Below are 16,743 nucleotides of genomic sequence, written 5' to 3'. Positions count from 1 at the left end.
AGGGCTCACAAGCTAAGGGAGAGAGAAATCGGACATTTAATCCCTATTTTACAGGTAAGAACACTGAGGCACAGAGGACTTTTTTAAGGTGACTAGAATCCAGGTGTCCCACTCCCAGGCCCAGGCTTATCCCAATACGCCACATGTATGTCTTTGCCCTGGGGTCATCCAAGTACATGTAGCTAGGTGTACCTTTGCTACCGGATATTTTTATGCCTCTGGGTGTGCTCCTATCTTGGTGTCTGTGTGTGCCCATAGGGATATGTGTATTCCTCATATGAGGGGAAGGAGGGAAAATCCATCTGGAAGTGCCTCTCAATGTGAGTGTGTGTACAGAGATATGTGTGCATCTGGTTACATTTCAGTATGGGTGAGTGTGTGTATATGGGTGTGAGTGTGTACCCAACTATGGTAAATTGGGTGGCTTACTGGAAAGAGCCCGGGCTTGGGAGTCAGAAGTCATGGGTTCTAATCCCGGCTGTCACTTGTCAGCTGTGTGACTTTGGGCAAGTCACTTAACTTCTCTGTGCCTCAGTTACCTCATCTTTAAAATGGGGATTAAGATTGTGAGCCCCACGTGGGATAACGTAATCACCTTGTATCCACCCCCAGCGCTTAGAACAGTGCTTTGCACATAGTAAGCGCTTAAAAAATGCCATTATTATTATTATTATTATTAAGTGTGTTGATGTACTTTCCTCTCTCCCTGTGTGCGCCTCTGCTTGCTTGTGTCTGAAGGTGTGGATTTGTGTGTGTGTGTGTGTGTGTGTGTGTATTGATGATGATGATGCTATTTCTTAAGTACTTAACTATGTGTCGAGTACTATTTAAAGTGTTGGGGTAGATCATAGTAAGTGCTTAACAGATACCAACTCATCATCATCATCATCCAAGATAATCAAGTTGGACACAGTCCCTGTCCCACATGGGCCTCGCAGTCTTCATCCCCATTTTCCAGACGAGGGAACTGAGGCCCAGAGAAGTGAAATGACTTGCCCAAAGTCACCCAGCTGCCAAGTGGCGGAGCGGGTATTAGACCCCAGGACGTTCTGACTCCCAGGCCCGGGGTCTATCCTCTAGACTAGACTATGCTACTTCCTAGAAAAAGAGAGAGAGAGTGTGTGGGACTGTGTACGTTTCTTTCTCTTTAACTGGGTGCAATTTCCCCCATCCCCGCCCCGTCCCTGGCCCTGCCTCTTCCCGCCTCCACCGATTCCGGCTGTCGCCCGGGTTCCAATGTACCGTGGCCGGGCACTCCAGGCTGTGCCCTCGCCCGTGCGCCCCAACCGTGCCCCCCTCCCGCTTCTCCTTCCATGCCCTCCGCCCTTGCCACTTAACCGGTTCCCCTTCCGTGCCCTCCTCCCGTGCCCCCGACCCGGACTCGCCATGTGTCTCTGGCTGGTGTCCGGCCTCCTCCTCCTTCTCGTGGCCGTGGGGCTGCTCTCCGCCGTCCTGCTGGGGAGGCGGGGAGGCCCCTTCTCCGCCGACCCCGGCCCCAAGCCCCCTCCCCGCCCCCTGGTCACTGACCAGGTGCTGCGGAACCGGGTCCTGAAGGACGGTGAGTGAGGGGGACGGGCTGAATCAGGGGAGGAGAAGGGGGTCCTCGGGGCACCCGAGTGTGTGTGTGTGTGTGTGTGTGTGAACTTTGCCCCATTGCATTCCCTTCAACGCTCCTAGCATGAGCGCCTGGCGTGGCACAGGGGGCATGAAGAAGGGGTGGAGCAAAGGGAAGCAGGGTGGCCTATTAGTACCCCGGAGCTCTAGAGGAGAGTGGGTGTCCCGAAGTCAGGAGGATTCTGGGTTCCAATCCCTGCTCCTCCACTTGTCTGCTGTGTGACCTTGGGCAAGTTGCTTAACTTCTCTGGACCTCAATGACCTCATCTGTGAAATGGGATTGGGAGTCCGTTGTGAGACAGGGGCTGTGTCTAACCAGATTATCTTGTATCTACTCCCAGCGTTTACAATTTTGCCTGGCACCTAAGAAGCGCTTAACAAATGCCACACACCAAAAAAAACCCCGACTCCGCCAATCGTTTGCTGATTGACCTTGACCGAGTTACTTAACGTCTCAGTGCCCGTTATTTCATCTGTAAAATGGGAATTAAGTCTATGAGCCCCATGTGGGACATGAACTGTGCCCAACCTAATTAGCTTCTATCTACTTGTTTCTACTTGTATCTACCCCAGCCTGGCACGTAGTAAGCATTTAACAAATGCCATTAAAAAAATGGGGGGGGGGGCAGGGCAAAAGGGGAAGGGGCCTCCCTCAGCCCTGCATCTCCAAACCCCTCACCCGTACAAGGTGTCATGGGCACTGGGGATGTGGGCTGAGGGTGGAGCGGCGTGGCGAGGAGACCCAGGAGTGCTGGCTCCGAGCCCCCTCCCCACACCAGTCTGATGAGCGGGGGAGTGGGGTTTGTCCCGTCCGCAGGGAGGAGAGGCAGGGGGCGGGGCAGGTTTGGTCTAGGCCCACGGGCCAGCGGGGACCACTCCCCCGTCCCCTCCTCCAGCCTTTACCCCAGAGAAGGTGCCCGCGGCGCTGGACGCGGTGGTCATCGGCAGTGGCATCGGGGGCCTGGCGGCGGCGGCCATCCTGGCCAAGAGTGGACGGAGGGTGCTGGTCCTGGAGCAGCACGAGCGGGCGGGCGGCTGCACGCACACCTTCCAGGAGCGGGCCTTCCAGTTCGACGTCGGTGAGAGGGGCGGGCCGGGGACGCGGGGCTGGGGCAGGGCCCCCCCACAGCTCCCTCCCTCCCTCCCTCCACCCCTCTTTTTCCCTCCCTTTTTCCTTGCTTTCCTCTCTTCCCCTTCCTTCCCTCTCTCCCTTTCTCTCCTCCCCCTCCCTTTCTTCCTCCTTCCCTCTCTCCCCCTCTTCCTTTCCTCTCTTCTCCCTCCCTCACTCACCCCCTTTCTCTTCCCCCCCTTCCCTTTCTCCCTCCTTTGCTCTTTCCCCCTTTCTCCCTCCTTTTCTCTCTCCCCTCGCCTTCTCCCTCCTTCCTTGTCTCCCTCTTTCTCTTCCTCCCCCTCCCCTTCTACCTCCGCTCTTTCCTCCTTTCTCCCTCCCTTCTCCCTTCCTTCTCCTTCTCCCTCCTTCCCTCTCTCTCCCTCTCTCCTCCTCTCTTTCTCTCCTTCCCTCTCCCTGTCTCTTCCTCTCCTCTTCTTCTCTCTCACCCCTACCCTCCCACTCCCTTTCTCCCTCTTTCCCTCCCTCCTCTCTATCCCCCCCTCCATTCCTCCATTTTCCTCTCTCCCTTTCTCTCTCCCCCCTGACTTCCTCCCCTTCTTTTCCTCCCCCTCCCTCCATCCCTTTCTCACTCCTCCTCTCTCTCCCTCCCCCTCCCTTCTTTCCCTCTCCCTTTCTCCCCCACCTCCCCTTTCCCTTCTTCCCCTTCCCCTTCCTTCCTCCTTTTTTCTCTCCCTCCCCCTCCCTCCTTTCCCTCTCCCTTTCTCCCCCCACTTCCCCTTTCCCTTTCTTCCTCCCCTTCTCTCTCCCTCCCCTCCCCCTCTCTTCTCTCTCCCTTTCTCCCTCCTTCCCTCCTTCCTCATCTCCCTCCCTCGAGTCGCTCGTTCCCTCTGCTCCTGACCCTCGGTCCACTCCAATCCACCTCGAAAGGGACGCAGACCTCAGAGGGTCTCTCCTCATCCTCTCTCCAGAGGATATCCTCAGCAGTAGCTGAGTGGGCAAGTCGTAGTGAGAACGGAAAAGTCCTACTGTAACCTCTTTGTGGTAGGGAATGTGTCTGTTTTATTGTTGTAGTGTACTCTCCCAAGCGCTTAGTACAATGCTCTGAACACAGTAAATGCTCAATAAATACAACTGACTGACTGACTGATGCCCTATGCCCTCTCCCATGGGCATCTCCAGGCATCCACTACCTGGGCCAGCTGCACCCTGGCAGTATGCTGCGGGTGGCATTGGACCAGCTGACTGATGGCCAAGTGGAGTGGGTTCGGCTGCCAGACCCCTACGACGTAGTGACGGTGGAGGGCACGGAGTACCAGCTGCGGGCGGGCAAGAGGGAGTTCTCCCGGACGCTGAAACGCCAGTTCCCAGGGGAAGAAGAGGCCATCAGTGAATTCATGAGACTCATGAAGGTGGGGATGGGGACACGGCCTAGACCCCCAACCCGGGGACCCCCCCAGGAAGGACGCTGAAGGACCAGAGTTAGTGCCATGCTCCAGTCTCTTACCCTTTCCCTGGGCCAACATATCACTCTAGAGATGGGGTCCATCGGAGTGCCCCTTCAATGTCTTCCCCCACTTCCCATGGACAGGAGCTTGGCCTAGTGGATAGAACCTGGGCCTGGGTTCTAATACCCTCTTTGCCACTTGTCTGCCGTGTGACCTTGGACAAGTCACTTCACTTCTCTGTGCTTCAGTTACCTCATCTGTAAAACAGAGATTGAGACTGTGAGCTCCACGTAGGACAGGGACTGTGTCTAACCCCATTTGCTTGTATCCACCCCAGCACTTAGTACAATGTCTGGCACATAGTAAGTGCTTGACAAATACCACAATTATTATTATTATTATTAAGCACCTGGGTTCTAATCCTACCTCCACCACATGTCTGCTGTTACTTAACTTCTTTGGCCCTCAGTTTTCTCCTCTGTAAAATGGGAATTCAGAGTATGAGCTCCATGTGAGACAGGGATTGCCTGACCTGATAATCTTGTATCTACCCCAGTGCTTAGAATAGTGCTTGTCACATAGTAAGCGCTTAACAAGTACCATTATTATTATTATTATTATTACGTGGGACATGGACTATGTCCAAACTGGTTAGCTTGTATCTACCCCAGTCCCTGACACATTGTAAGTGCTTAAAGATACCATAAACAACAAAAGGAGAAACTAGCCACTGCAGTCAAAAAGAGCAGAGAGGGTAGTCGTATTGAATTGGCACAGCCCCAGAGTGACCCTGGAGATGCCAACACGATTCATGTTGGGGACACTGGCCTAAAGCCATCTGGCTCATTTCCTCCACAGCTGTCGGTGACCCGGGTGCCCCTCCTGGCCATGCTGAAGATGGTGCCCTTGTGGCTGGCATCCGCCTTGATCCGCTCGGGTGTCCTGCACTGGCTCTCACCTGTCTTTCGCCTGGCAATGTCGGGGCACAGCGCTGTAGTGAATGGGCTAACAGACAACCGGCATCTGCGCGTTGTGCTGAGCTACCTCTTCTACGGTGAGCTGAGGGGGAGGGTGGGGGGGGAGTGCCGGGAGCCTTTTTGGGATCCCCGGTTGAGCTGGGGTTGGGGTCTGGAAAGGGTCCTGCTGCCGATGATTGATTGATTGATTGCACCACCAGGCGTGCCCCCCTGCGATTCCAGCTTTCTCATCAATGCCTTGATGATCCACCACTACAAGCGGGGCGCGTGGTATCCGCGTGGCGGCGCTAGCGAGATTGCTTTCCACATGGTGCCCGTCATCCGGGCAGCAGGGGGCGCTGTGCTGGTGAGGGCACCCGTGGTGCGCATCTTGCTCTCAGAGAATGGCCGGAGCCGAGGTGGGTACCCCAAGGGGGTGGTCCGAGGACAGGATGATTCATGGAAGGGTGGCCTAGTGGATAGAAATTGGGAGTCAGAGGTCATGAGTTCGAATCCCAGCTCTGCCACTTAGCTGTGTGACTGTGGGCAAGTCACTTGACTTCTCGGTGCCTCAGTTACCTCATCTGTAAAATGGGGATTAACTGTGAGCCTCACGTGGGACAACCTGATTACCCTGTATCTACCCCAGCGCTTAGAACAGTGCTCGGCACATAGTAAGCGCTTAACAAATACCAACATTATTAACATTATTAACCCAGGTCTAGACCTGGTTTCTAAACCCCTCTCTGCCACTTGTCTGCTGTGTGATCTCGGACAGGTCACCTGACTTCTCTGTGCCTCAGGTACCTCATCTGTAAAATGGGAATTAAGACGGTGAGCCCCAGGTGGGACTTGGGCTATGTCCAACTGGGTGTCTACCTCAACGTTTAGAACAATGCATGGCATGTAGTAAGCGCTTAACATATACCATTAAAAAAAAAGATCTGCCCTCACTGGTACCCGCCCTGTACCCCCCAACCAGGTATGGCAGTGAGGCGGGCGGGCCGGGATGAGGTGGAGATCGAGGCCACAGTGGTCATCTCGGATGCGGGCATCTTCAACACATACCAGCACCTGCTACCTCCCCAGGCCCGGAGTCAGCCAGGTGAGGGGGCAGAAGGGCGGGTGAAGTGTGGGCTGTGGCACTTAGGGGGCGATGAATATATTCCACCCTCTTCAGCACCCACTAGCACCAGTTAAACCCATAATGGCCTTCATTCAGTCAGTCATCCCCAAAGGGTGAGCTCGTAGTGGGCAGGGCACCGTCACTGGGGAACGAAGGAAGGAAGGAAGGAGCAGCAGGAGGGAGTTAGGTCAGATTCAGTGAGGACTTCTCCCTGGACGGACTGAGTGGCTCCCGGTAGCAGAAGAAAGTTACCCATCGGGCTGGGCTGGATCTGAAGGAGCCAGCTTGGATGCAGGGGATGGACAGGATGACCTCTGATTCTCACTCCCTCTGCTCTCTGGACCAGGCTGACTCAGGGCCTGATCCTTGGAATGTGTCTCTTATATTGTAATAATGTTGGTATTTGTTAAGCGCTTACTACGTGCAGAGCACTGTTCTAAGCGCTGGGGTAGATACAGGGGAATGAGGTTGTCCCACGTGAGACTCACAGTCTTCATCCCCATTTTACAGATGAGGGAACTGAGGCACAGAGAAGTGAAGTGACTTGCCCACAGACACACAGCTGACAAGAACTTTCATTCATTCATTCATTGGAATGTACACTTCACTTAGTACAGTGCTCAGCACACATTAAGCACTCAATAAAAACTGCTGAGTGACTGACTCTCCCCTTTTCTCAGGCATCCAGGCTCAGCTGTCTCTGGTCCGTCCTGGGATGGGGTCCTTCTTGGTGTTTGTGGGCCTGCGAGGGGACAGTGCCCAGCTGGGACTGCCTTCCACCAACCACTGGATCTACCTGGATGCCAACCTGGACTCAGCGTGAGCAGCACTGCCCGGGGCTTGGGCACACTCTTCCTCCAGCTGGAGGGAGGAGGGGGGAGCTGGGGATGGGGTGGAACCTCGGCGAGGGTTGAGGGAAGAAGCAGCATGGCCTAGTGAAAAGAGTACAGGCCTGAGAGTCAGAGGACCTGGATTCTAATTCTGCTCTGTGATTTGTCTGCTGTGTGACCTTGGGCAAGTCTCTGAACTTCTCTGTCCCTCAGTTCCCTCACCTGCAAAATGGGGGTTCAGTATTTTTTCTCCCTCCTAATTAGACTACAAGCCCCTTGTGGGAGCCAGAATACTTTGTATTCAACCTCAGGGCTTAGTACAGTGTTTGGCACACAGTAAGTGCTTATCAAAAACCATTATTATTATTATAACTCTGGGTTGTACCAGAAGAGGTTGACACCTGCTTGACTGTTGGACTGAGCCCACTGTGGACAGGCCCTTAGGAGGAGCAGAGATGGGCGAGGGGGGAAGACCCTGTTTCTGTGTTGAAGGTGGATCTGGAGTAGATGACTAATTGTGTTATTTTAATTGTGGTATTTTTTGAGTGCTTACTATATGCTAGGCACTGTAATAGTAATAATAATAATAATGGTATTAGTCAAGGGCTTACTATGTTTCAGCCACTGTACTAAGCACTGGGGTGGGTACAGGTAAATCGGGTTGGACACAGTCTCTGTCCCACGTGGGGCTCACCGTCTCACAATCCCTACTTTACAAAAGAGATAACTGAGGCACAAAGAAGTAAAGTGACTTGCCCAAGGTAGCAGACAAGTGATGGATTAGGAATTAGAACCCAGGCCTTTCTGACCCACAGACCCAAGCTCTATCCACTAAGCCCTATTGCTTCTCGTGTAGTTGGAGAACTGGGTAAGGGGCTACTGACTTGTGACAGAGGAAAGGATCTGTCAGAACAAGACTGGAGGGAGGACCGGGAGGAGGGCGAGACCTTCCTCAGACCAACCGCTCTCGGCCTCTCAGGATGCAGCGTTTCACCTCTCTGAGCAGGGATAAAGTGGCAGCCAATATCCCCATGATGTTCATCACCTTCCCTTCTGCCAAAGACCCCACCTACCATCTTACGCACCCGGGTGAGGACCCCTGGAGGTGAGGGAAGGGTGGATTTTCCTGGGTGGGGGATGGCGGGTGAGGACCCCAGGTTGGGGGTTGGGAGGGGGTGGCTCTGGGCTCCCTCTGAGAACAAGAAGGGAGGGAAGAAAGAGATTGGCAGGCCCAGTCACACCCGTGGTCATGGAAGGCACCGGTGGCTAGAGGGCCAGGGGACTGAGGCAGGTCACCGTGGCTGACACGACGGCTGGTGCTTCCATGCCTGGCACCTGGGGAGACTGGCAGAGCCCAGGGCAGGGTATCAATGGCCAGCCCTCCGCCCCAACTAGGCCGTTCCTGCATGACACTACTGACCATGGCCCGCTACGAGTGGTTTGAGGACTGGGCTGAAGCCCGCCCTGGGCACCGTGGCCCCGACTACCAGAGCCTCAAGATGGGCATCGCTCAGCGCCTGCTGGACCTGGCCCTGGAGAAGTTTCCCCAGCTCCGGGACCAGGTGAGGCTTAGGAGGCTGTGGGGAAGACCCACTTGAAGACGATCCAGGCATCAGAGGAGACCCTCTTTTCCCCTGCCCATGCTTGTCCCAGGTCACTGCTAGAGGATTTAGGACCCAATCCAGGGGAGGGAGAGCTCACACCTCTGATCTGACCACCACCCATTAAAGGGAATAGGGAATCGGGGAAAGAGGGAGGGCTTCGGGCTGGGTGACCGAACCAAGGGATGACTGGGCTAGCGAAGGGAAGGCCAGGGGCAATTAATTTATGATAATAATCACGGTTCCTGTTATTATTAATCGTATTTATCGAGCACTTACCGTGTGTAAAGCACTGCACTAAGCGCTTGGGAGTGTACAATATAACATCAAACACATTCCTTGCACACAGCGAGTGCACAGTCTAGATTTCTCCAGAAAGAAGGTTGCAATCAAGGTCTAACAAGCAATACCCACACTCGGGCTAACGTGCAAACCAGTTGTCAAGAGTGGAAGGTTATAATTCCCCAGATAGTGCCGTGAAAGGGAAGAACCCGGGATTATCAAACCCGTTTTTATTTTTGTTTTTTAACCGGGGAGGGGAAGAGGAGGAGAGAGATGTAGCAGTTGTAAACTTCCCGTTTGCAAGATCCCTCTGTGCCGCCGCACGTGTTGATTAAGCTCTGACACACAGTCGTTAAATCGGGTCCGGTTGGACCTCCGTCAGCCGTTTCCTCTGGCCTCTTAATAATAATGATAATAATGGTACTTATTAAATTCTCACTAAATGCCAAGCACTGTTCTAAACGCAGAGGTAGATACAAGGCATTCAGGTTGTCCTAACTGGACGCACATCACTCCACCCCATCACCCTCAGTATCAGGGGCTGCAAATTATGGCTTAGCGGAAAGAGCCAGGGCTTGGGAGTCAGAGGTCGTGGATTCTAATTCCGACTCCTCCACTTATCAGCTGTATGACTTTGGGCAAGCCACTTCACTTCTTTATGCCTCAGTTACCCCATCTCTAAAATGGGGATTAAGACTGTGAGCCCCACGTGGGACGACCTGATTACCTCGAATCTACCCCTGCGCTTAGAACAGTGCTTGGCACATAGTAAGCGCTTAACAAATACCATTATTATCATTATTATTATTAGTGCCCGTCCCCGACCCCCGCAACCAGCGGGCAGGGAAGCGTACTTGTCCACTTCTCCTCCCCACCCTCCATGGGAGCCCTCCGCTGCAGTCAAGAAGCCAGGGCCAGGTAGGAGGGAGGAAGGATCTTCCCGTCGGTCGAGCAACCCCCGGCCGAACGTCCCCGGCAGTTGGAGGATTCTGGTTGCACTGCTGTAACCCTTCCAGCCACGCAGGCGAAATGCTCCCGAGGGGTCCTTACTCTGTGTCAAGCACTGTTCTAAGTATTGAGGTAGATACAACTTAATTAGGCTGGACATAGTCCCTGTCCTACACGGGACACTCTTTATCCCCATTTTACAGATGAGGTAACCGAGGGCCAGAGGAGTTAAATGTCTTGTCCAAGGTCATACAGAAGACACGTGGGGGAGCCGGGATTAGAACCCAGGCCCTTCTGACTCCCAGGCCCGTGCTCTATCCACTAGGGAACGCTGCTTTGTTTTTAGTGGTATTCGTTTAAGAGCCAGGCACTGTACTAAGTGCTGGAGTAGATACAAGTTAATCAGGTTGTACACAGTCCCTGTCTCACAAAGGGCTTAGTTTTAATCCCTATTTTTCAGACGAGATAACTGAGGCACAGAAAAGTCGTGAGTTGTCCCAGGTCATACAGCAGACAAGAGTAGGGATTAGGATTCAGGTCCTGCGGATTCCCGGACCTGTGCTCTATCTTTTAGATCAGGCTGTTTCTCTTAGGTGTCGGAGAGATTGTTGTGAGGGGCGGGGGAGGCCCGCTGAGCCCTATCACCCCTGAGGACAAGAAAAGGAAATGGGCTTAATTTGCAGCGGGAGGAACGACAGTTAAACAACTGGAAGCAATCAGTAGTATTTAATGAGCATTTACTATGTACAGAGTATTGCAAATAGCGCTCGGGAGAGTACAATATAACAATAAACAGACACATTCCCTGCCCATTGCGAGCTTACAGTCTAGAGGGGTAGACAGACGTTAATATAAATAAATAAATTCCAAATATGTACATAAACCTGTGAGGGGCTGAGGGTGGGGGTGAATAAAGGGTGCAGAAGGGAGTGGGAGAAGAAGAAAGGAGGGCTTTTCCGGCTGGGGTTATGGGGGAGGTGGGGAAGGAGGGAATATTCGGGAGGGTCCCGTGACCGACCCCCTTCTGCGGCTGGACAGGTGGAGATGGTGGAGGCGGCCACCCCGCTGACCAACCGGCACTACCTGGCCGCCTATCGCGGGGCGATGTATGGGGCGGAGCACAACCTGGCCCGCTTCGACCTCCCAGCCATGGCCGCCCTGAGGGCGGAGACCCCCGTGCCCGGACTCTTCCTCACCGGCAAGTTGGGGACCTCTGCCAGTGTCTCTCTCTTCTCTTTACCTCTCGGAACAGGTGTTGGGGCGGACAACCTCGGGGACCTTGGCGGGGAGGGCTTGGGGCAGGGCAGTGGATAGCGCACGGGCCTGGGAGTCAGAAGGTCATGGGTTCTAATCCCGACCCCGCTACTTGTCTGTTGCGTGACCTTGGGCAAATCCCTTCACTTCTCTGGGCCTCAGTTCCCTCATCTGTCAAATGGGGATTAAGACTGTGAGCCCCAAGTAAGACAAGGATTGCATCCAACCTGATTACCTTGTCTCTACCCATTTAGAACAGTTCTTGGGACACAGCAAGCGCTTAACTAATGCCAGTATTATTGTTATTATTATGAGGGAAGGAGGACCGGGGCATCGGAGAAGCAGCGTGGCTGAGTGGAAAGACCCCGGGCTTGGGAGTCAGAGGTCATGAGTTCGAATCCCGGCTCTGCCACTTGTCAGCTGTGTGACTGTGGGCAAGTCACTTAACTTCTCGGTGCCTCAGTTACCTCATCTGTAAAATGGGGATTAAGACCGTGAGCCTCACGTGGGACAAGCTGATGACCCTGTATCTACCCCAGCGCTTAGAAGAGTGCTCTGCACATAGTAAGCGCTTAACAAATACCAACCTTATTATTATTATCTGAATTTGGGTTAGGGAGGGTGGGCCAGGGTGGGGAGAGGAGTTGGGGGCGTGACATCGGGAGAGGGAGGGAGGGTCAGGTGGGAAGGTGGGGGGCCGGGCGGGGAGGGCACCTATGGTGAGGCCGAATGTACGCTGCCGTTGGTAGGGCAGGACGTGTTCAGCAGCGGGCTGGCAGGGGCCCTGCAGGGAGCGCTGCTCTGCTCCTCCACAGTGCTCCGACGCCTGCTCCACCTGGACCTGCTGCTCCTCAAGAAGAAGATCAAGAGGGGGCAGAGGGCGAGGGTGTGACCTCCGACCTCCACAGCTGCCCTGCCCCCGAGAGAGGCCCCAGGACAGGCCCAGCTCTCCGCCCAGCTCTGCCCACCTTCCCCAGTGCCCCCCCAGGGGCAGATGCCTCCCTGAGCCCGGTCTGAGCGTGCCCCCTCTGCCAAAGCCCAGGGCAACGTGGCCAGCAAGCTGGTGGGTAATAAAGCAGAGGGCTGCCCACCGGGACCTGTTGTCCCTCACTGTCCCCTCACGGTTCCCCGAAAGGGTTAACTCCTCAGGCCTGTGAGGAGTCCCTCGATGCCCCTCCCCAGAGTTCTACGTGGCGGAAGGCCCGGGTTGACACAGGTCAATGAACTGGGAGAGGGGGACGAGGGCGGACCCGGGTCACTGTACCCGGAGAGAGAAAACATAGGTCCAGGTCACTGTACCAGGCCGGGCCTGCTCGGCCCAGCCCAGAGAGGGTGGGGCCAGGAGTCTCTCTGGGTCAATGACCCAGGACTCGTTCCTGGCAGGGCAGCCACGGCCCACAGTATGCCAGCGTGCTAGGGATAAGGCCTCTTACCATCCCCCCCAACCCTGTTCTAGCTGCCCCTCTCCTCAGTCTTCCTTCCTCCTTCTCTCCCCCAACCTGTATCCGTCCAACTCCCTATACTTTTGCCCTCTTTCCGGTCATACCTCTTTTGGCATCGGGCACAGCGAGGCAGAAGTTGAAGAGGGGATGGGGAGAGATTGGGGGCAGAGATTGACATAGAATAGAGAAGTGACGGGGGTGGAAATTGGTGGAGTTTGGAACAGAGATTGGAGTGGAGGTGGGAAGAGATCGAGGTGGAGATTGGCAGAGGTCGGGTTGATGACTGGGGTAGAAATTGGAGGGAGATTGGTGGAGGTTGGGGTGGGGTTTGGGCTGGAAATTGGAGGAGTTTGGAGCAGAGATGGGGATAGACAGGATGCCTGCAGGGTTGGCATCCTTAGAGCTCTGTGCCGGAATGTAGCCACTGCCCACCGTTAGGGAACACGGGAGAGGGGTGGGGGCCCGAGGCTTCCAGCATGGAAGGATGGGTTCACGATTCCATGTTGGATGCCTGTCGATTCTGCCCACACGTGGGTGTAGGCAGGTGGCTGTTCCATGGGAATTGTGTACACACTGGGCTTCTGGATCGCCTGTGGAGGGAAGAAACACTGCTGTGGGTGCTGCCCAGCCTCCCTGGCTGTGCCGCCCGCCCAGCTTTCTCGGGAGGGAGACCATCCCAACTTCCTACAAATGGTGAGACCACTTGCGGAAGGCCCAGGGGCCGAATGATGGACTGACACTAGCTGGCGGGGGGAGGGAGGATTAGTCCCGAGGGCAGCAGGAGAGACACTTACTTCGCTGTAGGGGGGTGGGAGGTCAGGCCAGTGTGGTTGCTGCTCAGCCTGGGGGGATACAGGAGGCATGGAGTACATGGCGGTGGTGGGCATGGAGGGCATGGTGGGAATGGGCACCTCCAGCTCCTCCTGGATCTCTTGATCCCTCTCACACTTGCCGCACAGCAGCTTGAAGCAGATGCACAGGAGGGGCACGGCCCCTGCAAGGGCAGCGATGAAGATCCTGGAGGGAAGTGGTGGTCAAGGTTGTCCCCGGGAATCCTTGCCAACCTCAATGTCAACCTGGCACCCCTGTGACAGCCCTCCTCCTCCTCCCCCATCTCCTCTTCCTCCTCCTCATCCCCCACCTCCTCTTCCTCCTTCTCCACCTCCTCTTCTTCCTCCTCCACCTCCTCCTCCTTCTCTTCCTCCCCTGCTCTCAGGGGTTGCTAAGCCCACTGGTTGACCCACAGACCCTTCTCTGCCTCTCCCACCCAACCTGGCCCCTTCCCACACCCCCAAGACCCACGTGCCCGGCTCACACTGTCATGTTGAGGTTATATTCTTTTTCTTTACAGCAGTTGTAGCCACAGATTTCATATCCAGGTGGGCAGGCTCTGGGGAGAGATTTGGACAGTGAGCCCTGCCCCTCTTCCTAGGCTCCTCGGAAGAACAGGAGTTGCCCACTGATTCTCCCAGGTGGCAGCCGGTGATGAGGAGCAAGGGGAGGAGCTGCGAGTTGTATTGTACAACATGGAAAGGATTGAGGCTAGACCACAGGAAAGATCCCCTGGCTTTAATAATAATTTTTATTATTGTACTATTTAAGCACTTACTATGTGTCAAGCACTGTTCTAAGCACTGGGGTAGATACAAGTTAATCAGGTTGGACATAGTCCTGTCCTAAATGGGAGGGGGAGTCACACTCCTAATTCCCATTTTACAGATGAAGTAACTGAGACCCAGAGAAGTTAAATGACTTGCCTAAGGTCACACAGCAGACATGTGGTGGAGCCTGGATTAGAACCCAGGTCCTGCTGACTCCCAGACCCGTGCTCTATCCACTAAACCACACTGCTTCTTTACTGATGACCGAGGGAGATTAGGTCTTCCCTACAGTGGTAGAGTCAATGTGATTGAAATTCCTCTTTTTTGCAATTTATTACAGTGTTTGCCTCTTCTTCTAGACTCCTTGAGGGTAGGCATCCTGTCTAGCAGGCACTCAATAAATCCTACTCATGGATTGTTTTTTACGGTATTTGTTAAGCGCTTACTATGTGCCGGGCACTGTTCTAAGTGGTGGGGTAGATGCAAGGTAATCAAGATGGACACAGTCCATATCCCATATGAGGCTTAAAGCCTTAATCCCCATTTTACAGATGAGGTAACTGAGGCACAGAGAAGTTAAGTGACTTTCCCAAGGACAAACAACAGTCAAGTAGAGAAACTGGGATTAAGACCAGGTCCTTTTGACACCTATGCCTGTTCTCTATCCACTAGGCAGCAAAGCTTCTGGATTGACTGAGATGGGATAGGGGCCATCCAGCTCAGAGGCAGAGGAATGACCAGGATGACCCATCAAGCTCTCAATACCCTCTCCTCCCCAAGAACCCACAAGGTGCCATACCTCCAGAAGGGGTAATTAGCAGCAACCTGGAATAAAAAGATTCAGAGGTCAGGCGGGGGATAGGAAGGACTTAAAGCTGAGATGAAAAGGTGAGTGGGTGGAGCAAAGCTGTGTGTGTGGTGTGGGGGATGGGAGGCCCCTGCTTACTCGGAGTCTCTACCTGGATTCAGGCATTTAGCTTGCCCCAACCCCAAACCTGGGACAGTAATTCAGACCTGGGAGTCCTAGCCGTCCCAGCCTCCCTCCAATAACTGCTTCATCTCCCCTGCCCTCTGATGATCTCAAAGCACCTGACAACATCAATCAATCAGTGCTATTTATTGAGCACCTACTGGGTCCAGAACACTGTACTAAGCACTGGAAGGCATTCAATAGAATTAGTTGAGACAATCCCTGCCCTCAGGGGGCATAAATCTAGTGGGGGAGACAGACACTGAAATACATTTCATAAAAAGATAGAGTGCAAAGATTTATACTTCATTCAATCGTATTTATTGAGCACTTACGGGGTGCAGAGCATTGTACTAAGCGTTTGGAAAGTACAACCGCAGTAGGGAAAAGTGTTCAGATGACATGGAATGCTGAAGTGGCAGTTAGAGAGGAGGGTGAGGAGAGATTAAGGAAGGAAGGCCTCCTGGAGGAGATGTGCAATCAGATGATGGGGAGATCACTGATGTGAAAGGGAGGGAGTTCCAGGCAGGAGGGAAGGATGAGAGAAGAGGTATGGGGTGGGAGTGATGAGAATGCGATACAGAGAGTAGGTTGGCTTGAGAGGAATGAAGAGTGTGAGCTGGGGTGTAATGGGAGAGGAGTACGGTTAAATAGACCCCAAGCCCGGTCCGCTCCCAGACTTCTCCATCACCGTGGATGGCACGACCATCCTTCCCGTCCCGCAGGCCCGCAATCTCGGTGTCATCCTTGACTCGTCCCTCTCGTTCACCCCACACATCCTATCCGTTACCGAGACCTGCCGGTTTCACCTCTACGATATCGCCAAGATCCGCCCTTTCCTCTCCACCCAAACGGCTACCTTACTATTACGGGCTCTCGTTATATCCCGGCTAGACTACTGTGTCAGCCTTCTCTCTGACCTCCCTTCCTCCTCTCTCGCCCCGCTCCGGTCTATTCTTCACTCCGCTGCCCGGCTCATCTTCCCGCAGAAACGATCTGGGCATGTCACTCCCCTTCTTAAACAACTCCAGTGGTTGCCTATCGACCTCCGCTCCAAACAAAAACTCCTCACTCTAGGCTTCGAGGCTCTCCATCACCTTGCCCCTTCCTACCTCTCCTCCCTTCTCTCTTTCTACCGCCCACCCCGCACGCTCCGCTCCTCTGCCGCCCACCTCCTCGCCGTCCCTCGGTCTCGCCCATCCCGCCGTCGACCCCCGGGTCACGTCCTCCCGCGGTCCCGGAACGCCCTCCCTCCTCACCTCCGCCAAACCGATTCTCTTTCCCTCTTCAAAACCTTACTTTAAAATCACCTCCTCCAAGAGGCCTTCCCAGACTGAGCTCCTCTTCCCCCTCTACTCCCTCTGCCATCCCCCCTTTACCTCTCCGCAGCTAAAGCCTCATTTTCCCCTTTTCCCTCTGCTCCTCCACCTCTCCCTTCCCATCCCCACAGCACTGTACCCGTCCGCTCAACTGTATATATTTTCGTTACCCTATTTATTTTGTTAATGAATTCTACATCGCCTTGATTCTATTTAGTTGCCATCGGTTTTTACGAGATGTTCTTCCCCTTGACGCTGTTTAGTGCCATTGTTCTTGTCTGTC

At 54.3% G+C, this 16,743-nt stretch overlaps 1 protein-coding gene across 3 annotated transcripts; it reads left to right on the top strand.

Annotated features, from left to right (window-relative positions):
• The first annotated feature begins 1,226 nt into the window (after positions 1-1,226).
• On the top strand, positions 1,227-12,224 carry LOC100088936 (all-trans-retinol 13,14-reductase-like). 3 transcript variants are annotated; one of them, XM_029076288.2, is made up of 11 exons: positions 1,227-1,558; positions 2,511-2,693; positions 3,866-4,095; positions 4,990-5,185; positions 5,309-5,506; positions 6,070-6,192; positions 6,894-7,032; positions 8,050-8,132; positions 8,439-8,605; positions 10,913-11,072; positions 11,878-12,224. In XM_029076288.2, the coding sequence occupies exons 1-11, from the start codon at positions 1,237-1,239 to the stop codon at positions 12,018-12,020; spliced, it is 1,944 nt and encodes a 647-aa protein (XP_028932121.1). In that variant the 5' UTR covers positions 1,227-1,236; the 3' UTR covers positions 12,021-12,224. The 3 variants fall into 3 exon arrangements, with proteins under 3 accessions (XP_028932121.1, XP_028932120.1, XP_028932122.1); XM_029076287.2 differs by having other exon boundaries at positions 8,023-8,132; XM_029076289.2 differs by lacking the exon at positions 6,070-6,192 and having other exon boundaries at positions 8,023-8,132.
• Positions 12,225-16,743: the final 4,519 nt, after the last annotated feature.

This window comes from Ornithorhynchus anatinus, chromosome 11 (assembly GCF_004115215.2).
Source record: "Ornithorhynchus anatinus isolate Pmale09 chromosome 11, mOrnAna1.pri.v4, whole genome shotgun sequence".
Classification (NCBI taxonomy): Eukaryota; Metazoa; Chordata; class Mammalia; order Monotremata; family Ornithorhynchidae; genus Ornithorhynchus; species Ornithorhynchus anatinus.
The sequence above is the reverse complement of the archived record's forward strand: the minus strand, read 5'-3'. Positions and strand labels throughout refer to the sequence as shown.